This window comes from Ascochyta rabiei, chromosome 5 (genome assembly GCF_004011695.2).
Source record: "Ascochyta rabiei chromosome 5, complete sequence".
Lineage (NCBI taxonomy): Eukaryota > Fungi > Ascomycota > Dothideomycetes > Pleosporales > Didymellaceae > Ascochyta > Ascochyta rabiei.
Genome location: NC_082409.1, coordinates 2,051,487 through 2,075,782, shown reverse-complemented (window position 1 = coordinate 2,075,782; position 24,296 = coordinate 2,051,487). Strand labels below are relative to the sequence as shown.

The 24,296-nt window shown below is 51.1% G+C and overlaps 10 protein-coding genes across 10 annotated transcripts, besides 1 other annotated feature; 5 read left to right on the top strand and 5 right to left on the bottom strand.

The window, feature by feature from the left end:
- Window positions 1–545: 545 nt before the first annotated feature.
- On the bottom strand, window positions 546–5,222 carry EKO05_0003835 (uncharacterized protein; the record flags this gene model as incomplete). The annotated part of the gene is made up of 4 exons (XM_059636244.1): window positions 546–3,805; window positions 3,898–4,042; window positions 4,095–4,961; window positions 5,040–5,222. The coding sequence occupies 4 exons, from the start codon at window positions 5,220–5,222 to the stop codon at window positions 546–548; spliced, it is 4,455 nt and encodes a 1,484-aa protein (XP_059492227.1).
- Window positions 3,706–3,769: a tandem repeat.
- Window positions 5,223–6,181: 959 nt separating the features above from the next.
- Window positions 6,182–7,849, bottom strand: EKO05_0003834 (uncharacterized protein; the record flags this gene model as incomplete). The annotated part of the gene is made up of 1 exon (XM_038945256.1): window positions 6,182–7,849. The coding sequence occupies one exon, from the start codon at window positions 7,847–7,849 to the stop codon at window positions 6,182–6,184; it is 1,668 nt and encodes a 555-aa protein (XP_038800444.1).
- Window positions 7,850–9,192: 1,343 nt separating this feature from the next.
- On the top strand, window positions 9,193–10,167 carry EKO05_0003833 (uncharacterized protein; the record flags this gene model as incomplete). Its single annotated transcript, XM_038938661.2, has 3 exons — window positions 9,193–9,303; window positions 9,367–9,523; window positions 9,575–10,167. 3 exons carry the CDS (start codon window positions 9,193–9,195, stop codon window positions 10,165–10,167), a joined length of 861 nt encoding a protein of 286 aa, XP_038800445.2.
- A 284-nt stretch (window positions 10,168–10,451) lies between these two features.
- Window positions 10,452–12,130, top strand: EKO05_0003832 (uncharacterized protein; the record flags this gene model as incomplete). The annotated part of the gene is made up of 3 exons (XM_038938367.1): window positions 10,452–10,675; window positions 10,726–11,700; window positions 11,746–12,130. The coding sequence occupies 3 exons, from the start codon at window positions 10,452–10,454 to the stop codon at window positions 12,128–12,130; spliced, it is 1,584 nt and encodes a 527-aa protein (XP_038800446.1).
- A 93-nt stretch (window positions 12,131–12,223) lies between these two features.
- EKO05_0003831 (uncharacterized protein) lies at window positions 12,224–13,005 on the bottom strand (the record flags this gene model as incomplete). The annotated part of the gene is made up of 2 exons (XM_038938528.2): window positions 12,224–12,609; window positions 12,660–13,005. 2 exons carry the CDS (start codon window positions 13,003–13,005, stop codon window positions 12,224–12,226), a joined length of 732 nt encoding a protein of 243 aa, XP_038800447.2.
- A 105-nt stretch (window positions 13,006–13,110) lies between these two features.
- On the bottom strand, window positions 13,111–13,665 carry EKO05_0003830 (uncharacterized protein; the record flags this gene model as incomplete). The annotated part of the gene is made up of 1 exon (XM_059636243.1): window positions 13,111–13,665. The coding sequence occupies one exon, from the start codon at window positions 13,663–13,665 to the stop codon at window positions 13,111–13,113; it is 555 nt and encodes a 184-aa protein (XP_059492226.1).
- A 631-nt stretch (window positions 13,666–14,296) lies between these two features.
- EKO05_0003829 (uncharacterized protein) lies at window positions 14,297–15,931 on the top strand (the record flags this gene model as incomplete). Its single annotated transcript, XM_038945257.1, has 1 exon — window positions 14,297–15,931. One exon carries the CDS (start codon window positions 14,297–14,299, stop codon window positions 15,929–15,931), a length of 1,635 nt encoding a protein of 544 aa, XP_038800448.1.
- A 2,098-nt stretch (window positions 15,932–18,029) lies between these two features.
- Window positions 18,030–18,347, top strand: EKO05_0003828 (uncharacterized protein; the record flags this gene model as incomplete). Its single annotated transcript, XM_038938514.2, has 1 exon — window positions 18,030–18,347. The coding sequence occupies one exon, from the start codon at window positions 18,030–18,032 to the stop codon at window positions 18,345–18,347; it is 318 nt and encodes a 105-aa protein (XP_038800449.2).
- Window positions 18,348–19,510: 1,163 nt separating this feature from the next.
- Window positions 19,511–21,130, top strand: EKO05_0003827 (uncharacterized protein; the record flags this gene model as incomplete). Its single annotated transcript, XM_038945258.2, has 1 exon — window positions 19,511–21,130. The coding sequence occupies one exon, from the start codon at window positions 19,511–19,513 to the stop codon at window positions 21,128–21,130; it is 1,620 nt and encodes a 539-aa protein (XP_038800450.2).
- Window positions 21,131–21,331: 201 nt separating this feature from the next.
- On the bottom strand, window positions 21,332–23,459 carry EKO05_0003826 (uncharacterized protein; the record flags this gene model as incomplete). The annotated part of the gene is made up of 2 exons (XM_038938273.1): window positions 21,332–23,340; window positions 23,387–23,459. The coding sequence occupies 2 exons, from the start codon at window positions 23,457–23,459 to the stop codon at window positions 21,332–21,334; spliced, it is 2,082 nt and encodes a 693-aa protein (XP_038800451.1).
- Window positions 23,460–24,296: the final 837 nt, after the last annotated feature.

The following is a 24,296-nucleotide window of genomic DNA, read 5'->3' as shown; positions in this document are numbered from 1 at the left end:
CATCTAACCTCGATGACTCCCTGTTTTGGCAACGGCACAGCAAATTAAAAATAACTCCATCCGCCCTCCAAAATCTTAGTATCATTACCCTTCACAAAGTAACTCATATCCATACATATTATCACAACCTTTGGAAGTTTTCTGATTTACTAGAAGAACATTCCGAAATGGCAAAACATACCGTCTCCAGCCAGCCGACTGAGAACACAAACCCCATGGGTGGTACGTTGCGATGTGTTGAGACTATGGCATTGGACACAGTGAAATACCATGAAAGCAGATGTTTGCTATCCTGTCTATGTCTGGGTAGAACGGAAACCGTCCTCTTGTTCTTGTTTGGCATTGCGACTGTGCGAAATAGAACAAATCTGATTGTCAAACTCAAACTCAAACTAGTTAGGTTTGCATACCGCCACCACCACCACTAAATGACTATCAGGTATTTACACGCCTCGCTGACATGAAATTCACTCGAGAGCGTCCTCAGCTCCCAAAGGAACAACGCACTGCTGTGCGGTCTTCATCAGCGCCGGTTTTTTGCTCTCCTATGTTTGCAACGACGGTGCGTGGCTGTGGATCTGAGGCGGTGGACTGCTCTTCGGACTGCTGTTCGGACTAGTGCACGGGTGCGAGTACACCTCAGATACGAGCTGGTGGGCGAGAGTGTGCACGAGGCTATCGCAGGCTGTGTTGGCAGTCGCGAGTATGCCTGAGTTTTGAGGCGCGTTGGGCTGCGCGACGTGGGTGCTGGATGTGTGACTGCTGCTGTTGTTGGCAGGCTGGTCATGTATCGCACCCACAACGTGCACGGGCAGACTGCCAGCGCTCAGACCGATGTTGATGCTGTCTGATCTGCGGTAGACCTTGCTGAGTGGACGATGAGCGCTGGTGAGATGGCCAGATGACAGGGCGAACAGGCCTTTGAGGTACGGGCTTGCCGACCGGTTGGCTGCAACTTGATCGTCGCCGGTATTGTACGCTCTGATTGAGGCATTCGTGGTGGATATGGCATCAATAGCAGGGATCTTGCGCGCAAAGTCTGGTGACAACACGGCTTTGGAGCTCAGAGGTGCCTTAGCTCCTTCCAGCTGCATCGTCGTGTGCGCGGCGGTCATGCTGTCGCTATTGCCATTGCCTTCTTTGTGAATCCACTGACAGTTGCGGAGACGCGTGGGTTCGAGTGTCGGCCTACCGAGCACGTTCTTGAAGGTTACTGATTGCACGCCCGACTTGCCGCACTGAGGACGGTCGTGGTGTGACTTGCTATGCGCCTTCTCCCATAACAGCGGCGATAGACCTTGCGGGAATGTATCAGATGCCTTCAGTGAGTTGCACTCCCAATACATTTGCATGTCGCAAAGGTGCAAGAGGCGGTGGCTAAGTAGGCGTTCTTGAAGAGCCCAGGCGCGTGTATCCCAGCCAAAGCCAGGTGTGGCGAAATCGCTCACTGGTAGTATGGCGGCAGCCGACGGTCGATCGCCAGTCTTGTTTGCATTCTGAGTCAGTGCGTTGGCCATCGCATTTGGCAAGACTCCAGACGTTATCTCGGTAATAGCAGGCTTCTCGGAGCGGAACTCGTCGATCTGGTCGAGTACGATTGTTAGGGCAGCATTGCGGAACACTGATGCCATCTTGGCACACTCGCTTCGCTTGTCGTCTTCAGAATCCTGAAGGACGCAGAGCGAGTCGATCCAGATGTACCGGTAACCGAGGTTCTGTGCAGCTTGGATACCAGACTCAAGTGGCTTGGGCAGCGCGTGCCTTTGGAAGCCCAGCTGTGCTTTCTGGAGTTCATCAGTTGTCAGTGTTACGCCTGTCTGTTCCCACACATAGCTGAGGGTAGCATATTCAACGCCTTCAGAGCCTTGGGTGATCGAGGTACTGTCGACAACGCGAACAATGCTGTTGTCGATGCCTTCAGGTTGAGTGTCAACCAAGCGTGTTGGTAGGGTCCTATCGGTCTTTGCATGCTGGCGACAAGCCTCGTGGGCGTGAGAGCATTCTTCGATCCAGCGCTTCGCATTCTTGAAGACGTCTTGACTGTGGTCGTCAATTATGCCGGCGGCATGGTCAAGGTGGTCGCAGCAGTCGACGCCACGTCGGTGGCCGAGGTTCTCTACAGCTTCAAGCTCTTGATCTGGTGCAGGGAAGACAGCCTTATCGTTGGACCACTCAAGACAGCATGGCGCTGGAGTGAACCTCAAAGACAGAAGCGCCGCGCTCGGCCGCTCGTTCGGGTCTGCGTGTAGCATATCCTTGAGCGTACCAACCACCAGTTTTTCGGTGGGAGTTGCGGCCTCCTCGAGGAAGCTTGACAGCCGATTTTGTAAGCTCGGTACGTCTTGCCAGTAGTGCTTTCCGGCACGGCCACTGTACTCATGGCGGAAGGTTAGCCATTTCGAGTTGGACTGTGCGAATGGTGCAGATGCCATCTCCGCAAAGACACACCCCAGACTCCATATGTCGGCGGCTTGTTCACGAGTGAGTCCTTCCAGTACCTCGGGTGCTACATATCGTCTCGTCAAAGGCTTATGCTGACCATCAGACAGGTCATCGGAGGAGCTGACGCCGAAGTCGCATAGTACTATGTGCGGGAACTCTTGATCGCCCTGAACGACAAGGATGTTCTGCGGCTTGATATCCATGTGCTTGACAACAGGGCGCTGCTCGTGTAGGTATCTGACCGACGACAGAAGACATCCGAACATTTTGCTAACGACGTTGACGAAGTTGGCCGGTTGCTGTAGCATGCCCTGCTCGAGCCAGAGTGCAAGCGTTGTTTCGGCGACAGGGGACACAAGGATTGACATCTTGTCACCGTTCGAGTAGGCACCCAGGAAGCGGATTACGTGAGGATGGCGTAGCTTCTGCAGAACGCTCACTTCCTTCTTCAGTTCCTCGATCGCAGATTGATTGCGATTCTTGAGTGTCTTGCGACCTAGCCTTAACTTCGTTGCGCGGTGCAGTACTTCATCAACAGTACTGAAGCCGCCGGCACCGAGTAGTCTGACACTCAGGAATGAGTGTGGGGTAAAGTCGTGTACGGTATCCAGCACAGCCATTGACGATAGGGATACCTTGGTCTGACCGACGGTTGCGTCTTGCACAATGGGAGTTGCAACGCATTGATCCTTTGAGTGATGCTGGGTGAGTCCTTCCGTTGGACTGATTTTGGTGTTCCGACCAGGTGCATTGTTGTCCGAATCCAAGGGCGCAGGCTGTCTGTTTGCAGCGGCTGTTATGAGGCCGACGCCATCTTTACTTAAACAAACTCCGCGAGCCACGAGAGGTTGTGATGGGACTTGAGTCCCCCCAACTAAAAGGCCGGAGAGAGCATCTCCGGCCAAAGAAGGTTCGTCGTCTCGCGCTGTCGAAGCATGCTGTTGCGTTGAGCATTGCTTGGTAAAAACACGTTCTTGTAGAGAGCTCGACTCCTTGGGCTCTGAGCTAGATCGAGAGGATCGAGAGCGTTGCTGAGTCGATTGTCGATCACCCTGGGGTCGCTTGGTGATGTCGACATCTTCGAGTTCCGATGACAGCTGGAGTTGGAAGAAACTGCTTGGCGGTAGACTTCCAGGGCTGTTGCTGTTGCCGCCGCCGCCGTAGTCGCCACCACCATGGTATTTGGAGTTGAAGTCGTCGCGAGGATCACGTTCTGGAGGCGGTTGTGAGGGCGCACTGTCGTAGCCATCACCGCTAGGCTTGTCGTCATCGTCATCGTCATCGTTGTTGTCATCGTCGTCCTGGCCGTCATCGTCACTGTTATCGTTCCAGTCAAGCATAGACTTGCCTTGTTTGAAGTGGTCTACTCAATGTCAGCTGCAATCTTCGCTTTTGTGGTTCATATCTGCCTCTCTCTCGACTCCGGTGGGTTTAGGGGTATAACGCAGTACATACCTGCAATATGGTCAATGCGGTCCTGCCTCGAGTCGAATCGATCCTTGCAGAAACCGCAGTTTCGTGGAAACTCTGTCTCAGAACACACGATGCTCGTTTGCTCGTACTGATCGCTGTCCACATCAGGGTGGATGTTCCTGAAATGCTACATGGGTGTAAGCTGCAAACCGGCGCATGTAGACGTTTTCCTGGCTTACCTGCACGAAGTGATACTTCCTGAAGCAAGGTCGCACATTCTCGACACCTCCACCTATGCACAAGCTGCATACCCAAGATTTGCATGGGTAACCTTCTTCCTCGTTCCTCTTCCAGTCACACTTGCGGCCATAACGCTTGCCGCATTTTCGCGTGCACTGGTAGATCTTGTTGGGATCCCTGGACAGTAACTCCCGGTTGTCAGTAGGTGTACAGCGCTTCTTCCCACCACGGAGATTTGACGTCGACTGGCTGATTGTGGCTGTGTCGTTGCTGGGCCGTCTTTCTGGAGTCGCTGTGTCCTCCTGTGTAAGCTGCGTAGTGGGTTGATGCTGGACCAAGCTCGATGGCTGCTGCTGATGGGAAACCAGATCGGCTGTATAAGAATCAGACCAGCACAGGGTTGGCTGCATCATGTCGGTTTGTGATTTGTATGCTGAGTCGTGTCCTCCCATACCTTGCTTCAGCAACCGGCCGAACCATTGCCGGATGGCATCTGAAGACTCGCCAGTGAGCTGGCTAAGCGACTCGACGTGTCGATCGCTGGGCAAAACGGCGTATTTGTTGAACCATGTCGCGCATACGTCGGCTGCTTCATCAGAAAGACCTGAGACCACCTCCATCTGAGGAGACGATGTTGATGAAAACGAAGATAGGGTAGTGTAATCTCTCATTGACTCGTGGCGCTTGGACTGAGGGAAGTCCTCCACGTCGAGCTGCAACGACCTCTTGCCTAACGAAGAACTAAAGCTTGGTTGGAACATGTCCAGTGGCTGTGTGGGAGTAGTGGGAAAAGAATTCAAGATAAGCGATTCCGGTGTAAGATGGCTGCTCCATATTGATGCATTGCTCATGGTGTTATCCATAGCCTGCAGCAAGTCAGTACGGGCGCGCATACAGAACCTTGGAGGCTTCAGATTATTACGATTCTCGAGGGGCACGCTTACAAGGCTCTGAGACAAGTAGCCCATATCCTGAGAGGGGGTCGCAAATACGGTCGGGTCAACAAAAGACCCAGTTGTATCGATGCCCTCGTCACCAAAAAAGAAGCCAGAGGTGTTATCCTCGTTAGGCTTCGCGAACGATTGCTGCTGCTGCGGCATCGTCACAAACACGTTGCTGAAATCCATGTCCGCTGTGTCAAAAGCGAATCTAGCGCCCTCCATTTGGCTCGAGTGTGTTCGTGGTTAAAGGGCGTTGTTAGGTTGCGGGAGTTGGTCAGCAGTCACGGCAGAAGGTCGTCAGAGGCCTCCGAAAATGAGTGAATGTGATGTGAAAGTGACTGAAGGCCTGAGGCCGGCTTGCGGGTATTTCAGATCAAGGGCGCTGCACCGGTGAGGTTCGCGGAGTCATAAGCAGCCCTTTGTGCTGATTCGAAGGGCGACGTTGGATGGTTCGTGTTCGGGCGCACCGCCGATCGGGTCCTAGCGAGGATTTGCAGGGTCGTAAATTACAGCTGCCAAGACTTCCCTAAGCGCTTTTGCTCTACGATATCTCAAGACCTACCGTAGCAGCAAGCAGCATTGTATGTATAGAGCTTGTTGCTATCTTCAGCACACTTTGTACAGCCCTGGAGCAGATGACTACATTGCACATTGCAATTTGTCCAGCGCAACCTTCCTCTAGCGCTCGAAAACGGTGTTTTATAACCGGGCGATAAGCGTTAAACTAGGATAGCCAAGAGACCGCCCTTTTCTCCCCACACCGAAAGGCGTTTGAGGGCGGCTGAGCGATGGTGCGGCCAATCAAGGTTGGTCGCGAAGATGTGGCTGTGTCTCGTACTGCGGCACAGCGGCACAGCGAAAGTAACATACACACCTCTTTGACTTCCTGGCGTTCATCGCACATATGGCAGATGTTGGAAAGCTGAATGGCCTTGTTGTCCACATGCGTAGGGAGTGGTCGACACCTCATCCATCTCACCACAGCTGATCTGAAAGTCATAGAGCTCTTACACATGTTCACAAATACTACAAACCAGGACTCTGACAACACCATCTTCCTGGTTCACAGAATGCAAACCTCATTTAGGACATCGTTAGATTGGTCAGATTGGTAGTTTGTTACACACGTCCAAATAGCGAAGCTTTCAGGCCATCTCCTCGGGTGTGAAACTTGTCGTCACATTTGCACCCGTCTCTCTACGACGCCTATACCCTGCATATCCGCCAATAATGTCCTTCCGCGATGTACTTTCCAACGCCAGGTAGACATCGCCAATGGCGAGCGTCTGCGCCCTCAACCGCGACACATCAACCGCGGAGCTGCCGAAACGAGGCGCCCACAACGACCAAGGACCAGAGATGAGAGAAGTCGTGGGAAGTAGCGCATTGTGGTAGTATGTGCCAATCCCACCGAACGAGGAGTAGGTAGGCACTCTTGACCTGTCCGGTTTCGAAATGCCAGGTGCAACAATAACACGGTCGAGTTTACGTCGATTGACTGCTTGTTGGACCGCAGAGACGACCGGAGGACTGGGTCCCACGCACCAGATCATCATTTCTCCGCGTCCAGTGTACTCCAAAGTGCTACCAGGCTTTCCATCGAGGCGGACTCGTTCTTCGATCTCTCGGGTGCCTAAATGTTCAACAGGGATGACCAAAGTAAGCTTCTCGCGATCGAACTCGCGGTCTAGCTGCTGTGCATGTCGATGACTGCCTTCCTTGGAAATGTGTAGGTGACCACTGTTGAATGCGAACTCGATTGTCCGTGTTCGCAAGCTGAGTGGTTGCTTGGTAAAGTACTGTGCCAGGGCTAGCAATGCGACTGGGCCGTTTTCCTGTACATAGGTATTGCCGTCGGTGTGCGATTCGAAGATCACTCGCTCTTCACTCTGTCCGGGAAGGACTGCTAGTAAGTTGCGAGTCGTGGCTGGCGCTACTTCCCCGTCCACTGAGACAGTTGCGGAGCAGCCTTGAGAAGCGTACTCTTTCAGTCTAGTCGCTTCGTCGACGCCTACGTACACAGCTGGAATCCGATAGTGCATTCCTTGGTGTGGCTCAAAGTAGGACTCTACTTCTTCTCGTCCCACGTGGAACATGATGATCATCCCTGCAGCTCCAGCCCTGCCAGCCTCGAGAAGGTCATCCTTCAAAGCCAAGTCTGCAAAACCCGGACGCTTGTAGCTACCAAACATGTCTTTCTTGAAATCCGAGGTCTTCGAGTGGCATAGAAGGAAGATTAGAGGATAAGGCATAGAATGCATCGGGAAATCTCTCAAGATGATCTTTCCTTTCGCATTCTCTTCGGTGATCGGCTTTCTTCCAGGCAGGTAGACTAGTGGTGCGTCTGGGCTCGACACAACTTTCGAGAAGGGCACTGCTCCGGAGATAGTTATTTCTTCATCGCCCTCCTTCGCGGACACCACCAGTCTGCCAGTGTCTCCAAGTGAAGTACCTGGATGTGTCTGCCATCGTAAAATGTCATACTTGTCGCTTCGAAGCTCAAGGCCAGGTAGCTTCCGTAACTCTTGCTCCAGCCAGTCGATCAAGTCGTTGTGCGCTTCACTGCCTGTTGTTCGTGGCCCAGCAATGCCAATGCGTTCCAGTATGCGGCGAATCTCAGCTTCATCAGGAAAAGCAGTTTCGTCGATGTGAGATTCGCTCAAAGTTTTTTGTAGTTTCCTGCTCTGCAGAATTTTTGAGGACTTGCTGAGGGCTAGTATAGACAGACCTGCCAGAAGCACGCTTGTAGGATTGAATAGTTTGCGAATATTCTGAAGATATACCGCCAGTTGGCGAACAACGTGATGCTCCATCTCAGAAATTCTTGTCCACTGTATGCGACTGGCTCGAGCAGTACAGATATTTACCCTTTGATGAGCTAGTTATTGAGTTCTTTCAAAGACAACAAGCCAGTAGCGGAGCCGGCTCCGGTCTAGCTCGGTCCCAGAATCGGCTCGCTTCTCAGAAAATCTCTTCTCGTTTCCTCTTCCGTAGAACTGTTTCCTGATTCGGGTCCGGACAGCTCTCTGCTGCAAGTTACTCGCATTGGCTACAACAATGCGTGTCACCTCACGAAGACGTGCGCCAAATTCAGCATGTTATGCATGCCGGCGATTGAAGGTTCGCTTGCTCGCGCTCTCTCACAAAAAGCTCAGTCTAACGACAGTAGATGCGGTGCGTGAGGACATCACCGTCATCTTGTGAGCGATATTCAAGGGTCGGTCGAACATGCGTCGCGATGGTGTCGGAAACATCTTCAAACGCTGAAGAACGAACACCGGCTCCGGCTCCGGTTCAAGTTGATAATGACGTCACCGTCGATCCACACGTTCTCGGCACGGCTTCCACGCGTGCGTCCGGCGCAGTCTCAGCCTCACTCTTACCGAGCATCTATTCGACATCACCGGCTGTCAATCACCGATCAGATGATCAGAGTACGCTGCTCGCTGATCTTGGACCACAGTATCCCGATGACAGTGTCTTCTCTGCCCGTGACGTAGCTCAATGGCTCCAAATGTACGTATACTTCATCGTACTACTCTACTAGTAGCGTTCTTGATGTGGTGATGTTGGCTGACTCCTTCTGGAAAGATTCAAAGAAAGGCTGCTATGTACAGCCTCAATTCTTGAGCCAACGGATTTCGCCGATAGTGAAAAACTCCTCAAGGAATCACCCGATCTCATTACGTGCATTGTCTATGTTACGTCTAGATATGTGCCTGGGTACAATAACCTCAGACACTCGTTGAAGGAAAAGGTTGTAAGGTTTTTGCAGTCAACCTTTGCCCAAGTGAGTCTGAGCCCTGAGAGGCAAGTTGCTGACCTTCAGGCCTTGGTGATTCTCTATATGTTCACTCGTTCGGGTGCAATTGAGAAGGCTGCGGACCAAAATAGTTCTAGTGTGGACTTTTGGTCGGTCAAGGCTACTTGCGAAGCGCAAGCTCTGCGCATGGCTCTTCACAGGACAGCCGAATGTTTATACACACGCCTTCGAGCTGGAGATGGTATTCAAAGATCAGACGATTTGGTGAAGCTATACTTGTACCAGCTTTGGTTGTTCTCGACTTCTCACCAGTAAGTCGACACAGACTTGAGGCATCATACACAAACTCAACCCAATAGTGTGGCTATCGTAACAGGGACACCGCCAACGATAATGGCGGACGCTTCCATCAGAGCTGCACCCAGCTTGCTTGAGAGCCTTAAGTATGATCCGGCGGTGATAGTAACGGTAGCAGAAGCTGAGTTGTGTCTTGTGTGGTACACGGTGCGTGACTATTTTAGAACTTCGATCTGGTCAAGCTTCGGTGATCGCTGACCTAAGAAACAGTTGGGTGCAAAAGACCCTAAAATCAAGGAGTGGTGGTGCCGGCCCAGCATCCAGGAGCTGGCTACAACGGAATCATCATCCTTGAGCCACAAAGATGTCGATGCAGCACTCGCAGACTGCAAGTACAGACTATGGCTCAAGCACAACACTACGTTAGGTAAGTATGTAGGTGCCGTTCTGCGGTACCATCTGACCACTGTCTATGCAGATTCCATTGCAGTGCTTGGTATGAGCCCTGACTACTATCTCCACTACACCAGATTTTGTCTCGACACATTCTTCCTTCCACAGGCCAGCAGCAGAGATACTCCTGAAACCAGCATTAGGGCAGTCACAAGATGTGTTGAATCTGCTTTGAGCGTTCTCAACCTGTCCAGTAGGATTGGCCCTGCTGGCAAGGATCAGCTGCGTTACTTTCCGGGTTTCTTATTCGTGATGCTATCGTACTGTTCCACTTTTGTACTCAAAGCTATCCAGGCATATCCAGACACTGTCCCGAACTCAGCAGCAGCACTAGATACAGTAAGAAGAATTGCGGACTTCATGGTAGACTTGGGCTTGGAAAGGGGCCACGGCGGTGATGCCTTCGCAGCCGGCCAGTCCGTACTTCAAGAAATTTTCAGAATCCAACGAGGCTCTCAAGCCCACCCACCTACACAACAGCCGAGCCCCACGCCCACATTGCTTCACAATGAGCAAGCTCAGGGTGAGCAGCAGTGGCTACAGGATGTCTTTGACCAACAGTTTCTGGATTCCGGCTACAGTTTTCCACGGTGGGACGAGCGTTTCAACTTTGGATGATCATCTGCAAAACAATTCGGCATACAAACGGTTGAATCCGGCATCAACCCACAGTGTTGGCTGAAAACGGATACAACGCAAAGCCCGGTCCGGTCGCGCTACGCCGGGTCGATCGCAATCGGAAGCGGACCGGTACCGGGTCAGAGCCTCTGGTGGAGCCGCGCCTGATGCTTAATGGACTCTCCGCTCTTGCCTATTCAGCCAAGGGGATGAAGGACACAAACAGTCTTCACACAAACAGTATCTGTTCAAGTTTTTTGTGTTGACTGATACTTTCCATCACTATGTCAGACTCTGCAAGGTCCAAGGCGTCAGCCTATCATCTCGAAACCTTACCCAATTCAACGGGTAGCTCAACCAACGTCACCAAAGAGGACAAGCGCCTTTGGAAGGAGATTAAACAGAATCTCAGAATTACGCTTTTCTGTCTCGGATTGATGAGTACGGCTTTATTGACAGGCTACGATACGGTTGTCGTCGGTACAATCACCGCTCTTCCATATTTCCAGTAAGATCTTCTCCTGTGTAACTGTAATAATGCGCCCTAACAATACAAAGAAGGGACTTTGGAGAAAAATTCGGAGACTCATACATCGTTCCGTCATTATGGCTTGCTCTGTGGAGCGCAGTAGCACCAATTGGTCAAATGGCGGGCGCAGTACTTGGAGGATGGATACAAGATCGCCTCGGGCGACGAAAATCGATCATGATAGGTAGCTGCTTCGCTGTGGCCTCGATCGCTGTCTGCTATGTATCCGATAAGCCTGACGATATCGATGCGCGCCGCGGCGTCCTGCTCGTCGGCAAGACTGTACTAGGATTTGCGCTCGGTATCATGCTTGCGACCACCCAGACATACATGTCTGAAGTGACACCTGCGGCCATACGAGGACCGATACTAGGCCTGATACCAACGGGTATCCTTTTAGGTCAATTAACAGGAGCTATCGTCATCTGGTCACAGTCTTCGAACAAATCCGCCAACTCGTATCTCATCTCGATTGCATCCCAATGGCCCTTCTCCGCTGCTCCCTTTTTTGTAGCTTTGGTCTTACCCGAAAGCCCGACCTGGTTCATCCGCAAAGGTCGAGCAGAATTAGCCCTTCGCTCGCTGCGAAAGCTATACTCAGGGGAGGAAGCAGCCCAAAAAGCGATGGACCAGCTCGTTCTTTCGATCGAAGCGGAGAGCACAGCGCAAGAAGGTGATGATGTGACCTACGGGGAATGCTTCAAAGGTACCAATCGTCGAAGAACGGGTATTGTCATCTTCGCAAGTCTGATCCCCATCATATTCGGACTACCTTTGCTAGGTCAAGCAAGCTACTTCATTCAGATCGTCGGTATGGCAGCTGAACTGAGTCTTGTCGTTCTGATCCTGGGTATCGCCTTGGGTTTCATTGGCAACGCAATTGGCTTGTGGGTCATGTCTAAGATCGGACGCCGCACATTAATTATCACCTCGTTGAGCATCTCCATAGTCCTCTGGCTGGGAATGGGGATTGCTGGTATCTGGTCTGGTACCTTCACCACATGGTAAGCTTCACTAAACTCGAATATCTGCTCCAGCTGACAGTACAGGTACACTGCCGCGACCTTAATGTGCGTCGTGGTTGTCAATGGGGTCGGTTCTTGGCCAGCTTCTTACGCAGTTGGTGGCGAGGTGTCATCACTTCGTCTCCGAGCCAGAAGCCAAGGTATTGGCTGGTTCACCAGCAGCTTAGGCAACGGGGCGATCAATATCGTATTGCCCTACATCTTCAACCCCGATGCGGGTAATCTAGGAGCCAAGCTCGGATTTGTCATCTCAGCGTTTTGTTGTGTGGGTCTCGCCATCAGCTGGCTGATGGTTCCGGAAATGAGGGGTCGGTCTAACACTGATATTGACAGGATGTTCGAGATCCAACTAGCTACGCGAAAGTTCAAGGGATGGGTGCTGGATACAGACAACGAGCATCCACATTAAGTAGTGGCACTCCTTTGCATCCGCGTCAAAGGAATAGAACGTCATCTTGCAGTTGCTCAGAAACGCCGCTCTTATATCTATTCTTGACTAGTTTCAAAGCTCTACTCGGCGCTCCTCAAAAAATGACGGTTCCGGTATTTTCGGGCGCCTTAGCTCCCAGTCTTCACCTTCCTCGGTGAACACTGCATAATTCAAACAATTACCAGTCTCATCCGGTGTCGACCAATCCTCCCTTTCATTCTGTGCTACCAGCCAGAGGATGTGCAGAAGCGCCATACGGACTGTGATTGTTCCATTCCCTGCATCGAAGGCGTCTGTGATCCTCATGGGCTCCGAATAGTTCAGCCATGGCTCAAATAACACAGTCTTGCCTCCAACTTTCTTTTCCTTGATGTCAATTCGCAGAAAGATAATCTCGTCACTACTAACGAGGAAAGAATAGCGAAGGTTCGCCATGAGCATCCACTGCACTAAGTCGCCTGTTGTCGTCAGCTTGTCACTTATCGGTAGCTCTACAAAGCTTGCTTACCAAGCACGCATCTGAGACTGCCCCATTTTGCGGTCTGTCGCAGTCGGTACGCTTCAGACAAAGCTTCAGATTTCCCTGCGAGGTACTCGACGTGTCCGATCAAACGTGTGTCGTACTCCTCAACGAGGTTTTTGAATTTGATCACATAACTCGGCGCCCACACACAGTCTTCGTTTGCAATGTCTTCATCTTCGGCATCTCCCATCGTACATTCGGTTACGTCGCACCATGGGCGGAGATGCCGGGATCCCAGTAGCAACTCCATCACCTTCGTGACGACGAGAATTGCGTTATTGTCGAAGCCTGCAGTAAACTCATCGACTGAGACAGGTGTAGCTAGGATCATCGTATCGAAAAACGCCGTGGGCATCGGGTGCAATCTGAGCTTGTTGAAAGCTTTGGAACAGCCCTCTCTTGTCCACTGATCTACAACCTCTTCCTTGAACCTGTCCTAAGGTCTCATGAAACCCGTGTACCAGAGCTTGTCTGGATAAGGCGATGTGAACATGCGTACAAATGATGTGCCAGGGGTCGAGGGCGCGTCTCTGAACACAGCAATCGTATCGATAATCGCAGCTCTCGGACTCCTCGGGTTCTCTTTGCCGTTCTTTCGTGTGGTTCTAAACAAGACTCTCTCATGCAACGAAGTCTCTTTCATTCTGAATCGACGAGCAATGACCATCTTTGAAGTATGGATGGGTTCGATGTCGGGAAGCGAACTATCAACATCGTTTTGATCCTGTTGTCCCTTGGTTTCACCGAAAAACTCCCCGACGGCTTCGATCAAATCCCACTCACACTCTTTGAGAGTTTGAATGGCAACATCGACGTCTTGCTTTGTTATTTCGACATATTCGCTAACTGCGTTGCGCTTTTCGGTGTCTAGACTAGCAGCCCAGTCTGCGAGCTTCTCGTTCTGTGTCGGAGCTTGCGAATGCATGGGTGTACTGTGGATCTGCTTTCCGTCAGGCCCTCTATCTTCCTCTGTCCTTTCTGAGTCTGCCATAATGAGGGGGGAAAACGATAGTAATAGGAGTCGGTGGCAATGGAAAAAGTGTCGGTGGTCAGCAGCGGATGCTATTAAATCAAAGAGGTGACGATGTGAGTTAGTCTGAAGGCTGTATGTCTCCTTCTCTCAATTCATTGCGACACCTGGAAAGAAGCACCGTGTGCACACACTATAGCAGCGCTTGCCTCTGTTCGAAGAAGCGCAGAAAGAGGTTTTCGTACGTGTCAACAAAGTCCTTAGTAAGTTCCCACAAGATGCAACCAATACAATGTGAAGACTGAGTGATATTTGGCGCTTTAGGTAAGCCCTAAACAACCTTCAAAGGTTAGCTTGTCACTCGGAGTTCAGAATTCGTGTCCACGAGATACATAGGTTTTCTGGTGTGAATTGCTTCACAATGGTTAGGCTATGCATCATACATTTAGCATGTGCCATCTGTTCGAACTTGATATGATTCTTTTCGTAAGAGTTCTGAATGGAAGAACCAGGTGACGGGAAGATAGAAAGGCGCTAGTCGGAGCAAACCATACTTCTTCCGGTCTAGACAAATTAATGCCGGTGCCGGCAAAGATGACAATAAGCATGAAGCGTCCCCGCAACCTGGACTCAGAACATGCGGCAGCACAACATGGATGAGGATTATTTCCAACAGTATGTGCAATCTCAGCCAGATTGCGTCGATGACACGCCCTGGCTTTCCGAGTTTCTCGCTGCCGATGAAGCCACAGAGGAGTGGATGAATAGCTTCCCTTCGTTCTCACAAGAATCGGCAGCTAGCAACGCGAACAACCTGTTCGAGTACGACGGACCCAACGATCAATCTCTGAATAACAACAAGACCTGCACGCCAAATCCAGAGCTTGTATCTGATCTGGCAGCACCACTATCGGCACTCTTGCAGCAAGTTCAGCAGGAGCGCACTCTGGAATCTGTGCAACAACAAAAGTCACTCCCAAGGAAACGAAGCACGTACTTCAAGCGTAGTTCAGGGAAGTCATCAAGTCCAATACCCATCATGACACCTGAGAGAATTCACATCGAAACACAATCACTCGCGATGCAACGATGGCAAGATTCCCCGCCGCAAAACGAGGGTGCTTCTTTGTCTGCCATATGCTCCGCTCTGGAAAACCCCACAACGAACGGAACCCCGAACAGTCTGTGGGCACCGAACTTCGACGCTTTCCGCACATACCGCACGCCCCCTTCCCTTACCAGTGTTGCCAGTAGCGTGTCCTCCCGGCACTCAGGTGGCTCAAGCCGTTCAGCAGCATCCGGAACATCGAAGCATTCTCGTGTTTCGAAAAAGACGAGAAAGCCAAAAGTCTCTCGAAAAGAGACCGATCCGGAAGATCGCATTTTCAAGTGCACGTTTTGCTGCGACTCCTTCAAGCACAAGTACGACTGGGCGCGACATGAGCAATCACTCCACCTGAGCACGACAGGATGGCAGTGTGCCCCTCACGGAGGTTCAGTCGTGCTTTCAACCGGAAGGGCTCATTGTGCCTACTGTAGTGCACTGGATCCAACCACGGAACATCTTGCACAGCACAATCACGACGCCTGCCACGGCAACCACGAGACAAAACGGTCATTTCGGCGCAAAGATCACCTTGTTCAACATCTTCGCCTATTCCATGGTATTGAAACGCTCCCGCTTGTAGAGGATTGGAGGGTCGATCTGCCCTCAATAGCTTCGCGTTGTGGTTTCTGCAACGCAAACTTAAATAGCTGGGACGAGCGTGTCACTCATTTGGCTGCCCACTATCGCCAAGGCAAGACAATGGCTGACTGGAAGGGAGACCATGGGTTTGACGCTGCTACTGCAGCTCGCGTTGCGAATGCGTTGCCACCATATCTCCTCGCAGACGACTCGAGGAGCCTTGTTCCGTTTTCCGCAACAGATCCAGCGTCCAAGGACCATTTCAACCAGATGACCTCTCGTCTCAACCAAGAGGGTTTGCTTTCACCAAAGTTACAATTTTACACTGGATCAAATGCTACATTGCTTCCGAAACTGGTGGAAGATGATACAGTCATGTTTGCAGAGGTTTTGGCTCAGCATCTGAGTCAGTTCGCGCGACACAACATTTTGTTGGGAGTCATGCCGACAGACGAGATGTTTCAACGAGAAGCAAGGCGGGTCGCTTTCGGCGACGAAGACGGCTGGAATCAAACTTTGGCAGACAATCAAGAGTGGCTTAAAAGCTTTCGGAGGCAGGAAGACTGGATGAACCAAGCGGCACAGTTGACCCTTGATTGACCTCGTATCTATGCCTCAATCACCTTCGCCTAATCGTGTTTCTCGACACCGTTTATGTTATTGGGACGCATACGGTGGTATAATGCAAGGCGCTAGCCGCGGGTTCGATACCGAAGGGCCTTTATATTACAATCTTAGAGGCGCCCTAACCGTTATCGCACATCCGGTTGGCAGTAAAGAAATGGATCGTGATCGCCACCCGACTGGGGGCAGTAGGTTTCGGTGTTGGGTCTGTCGTGCAGGATACGACCATTCTCGATGCATTCTATGGCACCAACGGCGTTACCTCTATTTTTTTTCAGTTGGGTTTCGAACACGGCAGCGTGAGGGGTGATGATGCCGAAGGCCATTCTCGATATCTGGTTGCGGGTTTTGAGAACGAGTACGTGATGGCCTCGAGGACTCACGACTTGATCCTGACTCATGTTCGTGTTTAATTTGTGGAAGTGTCATATTGAAGATTATTCGATATCTATCTCACGATCTACTCATTCGAGTGTCACGACTCTGGTTTCGTTCTTCAACTCTCTGTGTCTGGACCTTATAGAGCCTGCGAGGGGTCACATTCACAGGCACAAAGCGTAGAAAATATAAGATCGGTATCTACACCAGTTCACGGTCAAGCTCCACAACGTTCGTAACTAAGGCGCAGGGCGTAGCCACAGGGCGTGCCTTCCACATCCAGCTAGCATTGGTGTTCCGATCTCGTAACCAAAAGAGGCGGCTTCCAGAAGCACATCTCACATCCCCACAGGATCGCTTTTGATATATGCGGATGTCACCATGTATGCTGATAGTTTCCAAAAGACATAGGAAGTCAGTGTTGTATTCGTAGCATGGACCTTGCGACGGGTCCTGTAGGAGCTGGGCTCACTCCAAGCTACTCCAATATTCCACAGTGTGGATTTGCGTTTTCAAAAGTAAGCCATGAAAGTAAATGCACTCCTATAAAAGCTAAGCTCTCCAGCGTCTAAAATAGCTTGTACTCGCCACGGGCCTCATAATCGCCTTCAATGGTACTCTTGGCTCTTCGCTGCCATCCGGTGCAGAATCCTCCATTCTACGGGATTTTCACCTCGATGCTTCGACCAGCAAATTCGTGCTGCTAAAATCTCTATACCAAGTCAGTTTTGTGGTATCACCGTTGTTCTTCGCGCCTCTTATCGAATACTTTGGTCGCCGCCCACTCCTGGCTGGCAGCTTTAGCTGCTACACGATCTTCACGCTTTGCTGCGCGCTGGCGCCCACATCCACGGCTCTGGTTATCTTCAGACTTCTCGCAGGCTTGAGTGCAGCGGTGTCCAATACAGTTGTCCCCGGCTTGTTTGCCGATGTCTGCAAAGGACCAGTAGCGAGGGGTCAAGCTGTGGCATCCTTCCTCTTCATGGCAGCATGTGGACCTTTGGTAGAACCACTTAATTTAGGTTTCATTCCATTCCGTCTTGGATGGCCTTGGATTTTCTGGGTCGGTTTAATGATAGCTGGGTGTGGGCTACCATTCATTTGGTGTCTACCAGAGACCTATCCTACTGTCATTGCACGGAAACTACACAAGAAGTCCGCAGTCGAAGTATCAAAAGCTACGATGCAAGCACATATGTCTTAGTTGGGTGCCACACTCAAAAGATCGTGGCTCATGATGATTAGGAAACCGATCTTGCTGTTGACTGCTGCTGTTGACTGCTCTTTATTTAGCTCTGGTGTACTTCATGCAATATCTGTTCTTTCAAAGCAACCCCATTGTGTACGGGGAAGGATATGGCCTTTCAGAAGACAATATCGGACTCTCGTACATTCCAAGTATGTCTCCATTTGCACATGCTCAGAACAAGCGAGCGCTGACCAATGTTAGTGCTGGTTGGAGTAGCGTATGGTTTCCTACTTTCCCATTACTTTGGTCATCTGTTTTCAAGAGCGGAGCAGGAGGGGAGCAGCTGGGCCATGATACCTGGAAACCGTCGGCTGACGTTAGCCTGTATTGGCGCTCCATGGTATGTGAATCAGACTACTAAGTACTGATCAATATTGTTTCAGCATCCCGGTCGCACTTCTGCTCTTAGGCTTCACAGCCGCACCTTCGGTCCACCCAGCCGTTCCAATGGTCCTGTCAGGCATCTTCTTTGGCTTCAGTTATATCTTTGTCTTCTTCGCAATGATTCTCTACCCTTCGGACACCTACAAGCGTTATGCTGCCTCGGCGCAAGCTGCAGCTAGTACCACTCGGTTGCTTGCAGCAGTCGGTCTGCCGTTTGCTGCTTCAGCGTTGTACCACAATCTGGGTGTAAGATGGGCCGGTGATATTCTGGCTATTGCATCTGGAATGATGGATGGCCTTTATACCCTCCATGTTCCTGATTTTCAGGAGGAGGTTGCGCGCGGAGAGCGCGTTCGCGGGCTGAGCCTCAGCTTTCGGTAGGTCATACAAGCAAATTTCCGCGGTCCTTCAACTCATCCAGTAATAGTCCATGAGATTTGATCTTATTTAACACAGCCAATGGATTTGAAGTGAAGAAGACGTGTGGTTCTCAACACTTCAGCCGTCATGTTTGCCTTTGTGTTTCATCTACGATGGAGTGTCAGGTCAGAAGCACATCTAGCGGCTGCTTTCGATTGTTTCTTGCGGTATTTAAGGACAATGCCAGCGTTCCAAGATATATCATGCGTTGAGCAATGGATGCCATGAGCCATGCGTCATTGTGCATATCTAGTTCAAGACTTGGCTTTCTAACCAGCACCTAATGTCGAGTGCCGCGTTCCATGAGCCCCCTGCTCGGCGGCGTAGATTAGCTGGCCTGATAAACCCCCGGGATTGCACCTTCACGACCTTTCATCCTGCCATGAGCGTCCATGGACTAATCAACGAAAGGCCCAAGCCAGTTGTCTGCGAGTTGTATACCAAAGCACAAAATGAACTCTAGCTCACATGTACCCGCGTGAAGGATCGAGCTAGATTCGCTCAGTTTGCATATACAACCTAGGAGGCTTTGTAAGAGTTGAAGCCACACTAGACAAATATAACATGACGTGCCCTGGCTTGTGACTATCTTGGCTATGCTCGGAGCAGATACTTTACGAAGCCGTTCAGAAGTGGATTTTGCCAGCCTGACAGGTCGTGTTTCTCTAGAAGCATACTGTACAGAGTTTACAGTGTTCAGACTGAAAGTGGAGAAAAATCGACAGTGCGGAGCGTGCCCCACATCAGCACTGGGGTTGACGTCCTGCACGGCGACATTCCATCCTCCACTCATCTCTCCCGAGCTTGAATCGGCCAATCTTTCCTACTTGCAATCATCTCATACGACGCACTCTGTCTGTGCTACTGGAAATAGATCTTACTGAACAGCCTTGGGCCTTGGCGTTGCGCGCATACGGTGGTGGCCTGAATTTACTCCGACCGTCTTACATGGCGCTACTCCACAAGTGCGAACAAGCATTGGCCTCACAACATACCATGCTACACGACCCTACACAGCCATAATGTCTCTATTTAATGGACGGTTGTTCGCGATTGTTGGAGTATCATCACTCCCAGTTCTTCTCTTCTGGTTTTACACAAGTGCAGCCATGCGTTCCTCCACAATGTACGCTTTGTTCTCAGCGACCGCAGCACAGGCCTACTGTCCTCCACCAGGACCGTTGCTTCCTCCACCAACGATTTTTTCGAACTCGTCAAAATTCTCCATCTCGGATTCAGTGTTCGAAAATCTACCATGGGCTTCAGACACGTCTTACGCGATCAAAGCGTCAATCGGCCATACCACGGTCTTCGAACATGAATACTCGGCACCTGGCCGTGAAGTCGGTCAATCGCTTTTAGAGACGCAGCTTCGAGTTGGCAGCGTTACTAAGACTTTCACAATGCTAGCAATTCTGCTCAGTGCAGACCAGATCAAGCTTTCAGACCCCATTACCAAGTTCATCCCCGAGCTAGATGAAGTAGCCTACGGCGATGTCACCATTGCTGCATTGGCAAGCCATACAAGCGGTATGGGTCGCTATATCTACACTGGAGACCTTGCTATAGTACCTGGTTTCAAGCCCGCCACTCTCGGTCTTCCAAGCATCAACGGTACCGGTGACAAAGTGTCAACATGCGACCCCTTCCCCGGCGGCAGAGTCTGCACTCGCGAGGAAGTAGTTGCCGGTCTCAACAACCCTGCATATCACCCACGCTCACCCGACTCTGGACCTTTGTACTCGAACATCGGCTATAATCTCCTTGGTATGGCTCTCGAAGCTGCCCACAACAAGACCTCCGAACAAGTCATCCATGATCTGATTGTCAAACCCCTTGGTATGAGCAAGACATCTTTCTCCGTCCCTACGAACTCCAGCACAGCTCTCCTTCCTCGTACATCTGCAGACGCCGGTTGGTTCGTCCCTGATCTCGGAAACTACAATCCCTCCGGCGGCCTATGGTCGACGGCCAACGACCTCCTCACCTTTCTACAATCCATCCTATCTCACAAGCTACTCAACAAGCCTGAAACACGCCGCTGGCTACAACCCCGGGCTCTCCTGCCCTCGCTTAACCAAGCTGTCGGCGAGTCGTGGGAGATTTTAAGACCTGCGGATCTGGATGTGAAAACTCAAAGGCCGATTGACATCTTCACCAAAACAGGTGGCGTGACAGGGTACGCAGCATACACTGCAATCATCCGAGAGTACGGTATCGCGCTTACGATCAACGTTGCGGGTGCGCATGCAAACGAAGCGATTTCAGCGCTGTTCCCGCTGCTCATGAAGCCGCTGGTGGCGTATGCGGACAACTTGGCGCGAAAGCAAGCAGCAGTGGAGTACGAGGGTACGTACGAAGCCACTGTTGGTAATATGACAAACAGCATGACGCTGGTTGTTGATGACGGACCTGGAATTGCCGTTGTGAATCTGACAATGAATGGTGTTCCGGTCCTGCAGTCGCTTGCTGCTGTGCAGAAGATCCCCTTTGAGAGCTTCAGCGCAAGGTTGTACCCGACTGATCCGGATTCGTTAGGGACCGAAAAAGAAGCATGGAGGATACTGATTGATAACAAGGATAGACAGAGGGGTTTCGCTGAGTTGCAGTGTGCGAGCTGGAACTGGGGAGATCCGTTCCGGTACGTCACGGAGCCATTAGACACTATCGTCTTCACCAAAGGAGCGGATGGGATCGTGAGCGCAGAGCTGCTGGGTTGGAGGAAACAGCTAAGCAAGACTTAGACAAAAGATGAATGGATCATATCTGATTAATATTACCCTATCTATGAATGCGGAAAAGCATCTGATCGCGTGCTTATGATACTGTGTGTCGATATGCGTCCAAACGAGCTCTGCCCAATGCACTCGGAATAGTGTGGAAAGGGCCAAAGCTTCCCGAGTCAAAGCGTTCGTGTGTTTCGTTGACAGTCGACTCGGAGTACTTCAATCAACCTTGATAGCTCCGTAGATGTTTCTCACAAAAGTGTACGCTGCCAAGAACCCGACAGTACCAGTTAGCAGCGCGTACACAGCGCAGGCTAAAAAGCTGTAGACGAAGAACAACACGCTTGACACAAAGCCGGCGATATGTAGCTTGGTGAAGTAGCAGTAGATCAGATAGCCATACACCCAAATGGATGAAGAGCCGCCGACCGCAAAGGAATGCCACCACCAGTGGTAGTTCTCTGAGCATAACAGGAAGTACGTGGCAACGAGTGTGACCTCGACAACAACCACCACCAGTAAGACGCTTACGACTCCTGTGAAGCCGAACGCGTAATAGTAAGTAGTTTTGTCCACCCACAAGCTCTTGACTACGAACAAGAGTTCCACGAAGATGACGATGAATGGAACGAGGCCGGCGACAAGTAGTTTTTGCCCACTCTTGAGATACCAACGTTGATCTGGAATCTGACGAGGGATGACATTGGCTCTGATAGGATGTATGTACGCGCCCATGCGCTCGTATCCGAACCAGCTACCAACGTAGACAAGCGGAAGCTGGACGAAGAGCCAAAGCAGGATAAGTGCGATGAGCGTGCCAAAAGGTAATGCGGTACTGGAAGCCTGAACCCATACGAAAAGGTTCAGGATGAATATTGTGGCGAACAGAAGGCCTGGGACCAACGACGCGGTGACGACGACATTTTTCTGCCACATTTGCCCTCCAAACGTCTTGTATGTGCGAGCTGAGAAGTACCCAGAGAAAATGCCGGCAAAGACAAAAAGTCCCACACCCACGCTGACGTAGCCACCGCGAAAGCTTGGATTGAGCACACCCAATGTGCTGAGCACAAGTAAGCCGAGAGCCATGTAAAGAAGTTGTATTCCAGAACCAATGAGAGCAGCAAGAAGGCTCCCATAGGCCGGTGCTCGAAACACATCGCCATGTAGAAGCTTCCAGCCTGTGACATCTTCAATCTCTTCTTCGTCAGAAGAAGTACCATCTGTGTCCAAGTCGGCCATTGGTCCAAGGAGATTTTTCTTCTCTTGTTTTGGTGACGATGACATGCGACCAGACTTGGATTTGATGCCACGCACACCAAGGTCATGATGGCCTCTGATATCGCCACGAATTGTGCGCGTCAAGATGACCGAGACAACAGCGGTCAGCAAGCCGCAGATGACCAATGAGTTGATGATAGCCAGCCAATGTATGTTTGCGTTGTCGTCCTGAGCTACAAAGTACATGTCCCAACGGTTGTGCCATTCCAATCGATCATCCTCACGCCAGTATACCGAGTATGTGTAAGGAATTGTCAACGTCGTAGGCTCGGCTTCGGTGTCGGTACTGTTCGTGCCATTGGCCTGATGGACCAGCAAGAGCGCTGCATGTTCGCCTTCGATATGTGCTGGAAGTCCGGACTCGTCCCGACCACTCGCGGTAATGCTCTTTGGGAACACTTCGAATCCCACGATGACTTTTTTGCCCTTGTCGCCGTCCTTTCCGGGCGCACGGTGGTATCGGATGACGAGCGTAACGTGGTTGTTGATAAGGTAATCTGCTGGTCCACCGTGCGCCGGTACTACCTCATCACCAATCTTGAAGCCTGCCGCATAGTACTTTCTGCTCTTGTCTGTTGTCTGAAAGCTCGAGGCACCAGGCAAGTTGTCTACTATCCACTCAGCGATGTAGCCGTCGCGTATCAATTCCTTTGCTCTTCGAATGCCTTCGAGATCAATCGTTTGACTGCAGAGATAACGCGCCTCTTCGTCGTTTCCCATGACTAGCTCATAGTCAGATACAACTATGCGGTCACCTCGTAGCACCTCGCCCAAATTCAACGTTATGCTCGTCCCGCTTGTAAAGCGTCCTGCGCGTACACGACCGGTCGGTGGGCAGACGAAAGGAAGTTCGGAGAATGCATACTGCAGCTCGCTGTAGTCGGAGTATATCTTGTTGACGAGGAGGGGTATCGTTTCGCCGTCGCGATAGCTTTTGTATGAAAAGCCTGGGCCCCGTCAATACGCGCCTCACAGACAAATCGACCAACTGACCTGGTATGTAAAAAGCATGTGTACAGGCCAACAATGAGCTGAAGGCAGCGCAGGCCGCTATTGATGCGCGCATTGTGCGTTCACTAACGTGGAGATCTGGTCGAATCTAGGAGCGGTGTGGAAGCATGCAGAGCCGAATCGTTTCGCAGCTGTATGTACACAAGTGACAGTGAGTTGGAGCTCGAAAGCTACTTGGCAAAGAGAAAGGTAACGTTGCCAGACAAGCTGTCCGACAGCGGAAGTCGTGATGAAGTGAAAACGACGCTGAAAAGGGAAGCGCAACAGAAGCGCGAAAGCAGCAACAACGGCTGGTTTGGAAAGGACTACGCTGCGAGCATTACCAGAAATTTCATGATAAGAGTGCAAGTTCGGGTTCAGACGTGCAAAATGAGTACAGCGGTGGTATTCGAAATTGATACACGCCATGACGCGTTAACGGCTGATCAAGGAGGCCCGGCCCCACCGCACCTGTCCGGGGTCGAGATAGCATCTCAAATACAAGAAAACGAAGCTCGACTAGGTCTCGGTCGTTTATCGATGCTTCCAAGGTGCTATCACAATGAGTGACGATGAACGGCGGTGACATCGCTGAAGCCAAGACACCTGACAGGTTTGGTATCGATAAGCCACCGATACGAAGAATGCGAACTTGTGACAGCCACAGCGCGCAGCAACCTTGCAAACCGCTGAATCCTGTAAAACATGGTTATTGCAAACGAATCGAATAGAGGGAGGAAACTATGGAACTGACAAATTCCGATCCCATGCATGCAGTACACCGCACGACAGCGCTCGTCAATTCTCATTGATTCCTTCCCTTGGTGAAAGCACGCATCGGTGAAAACAAGTCGCGCTGGGCTTAGGGATACTGTTCGTAACGAAGATATGTATTCACATTTTGAAGGACCAC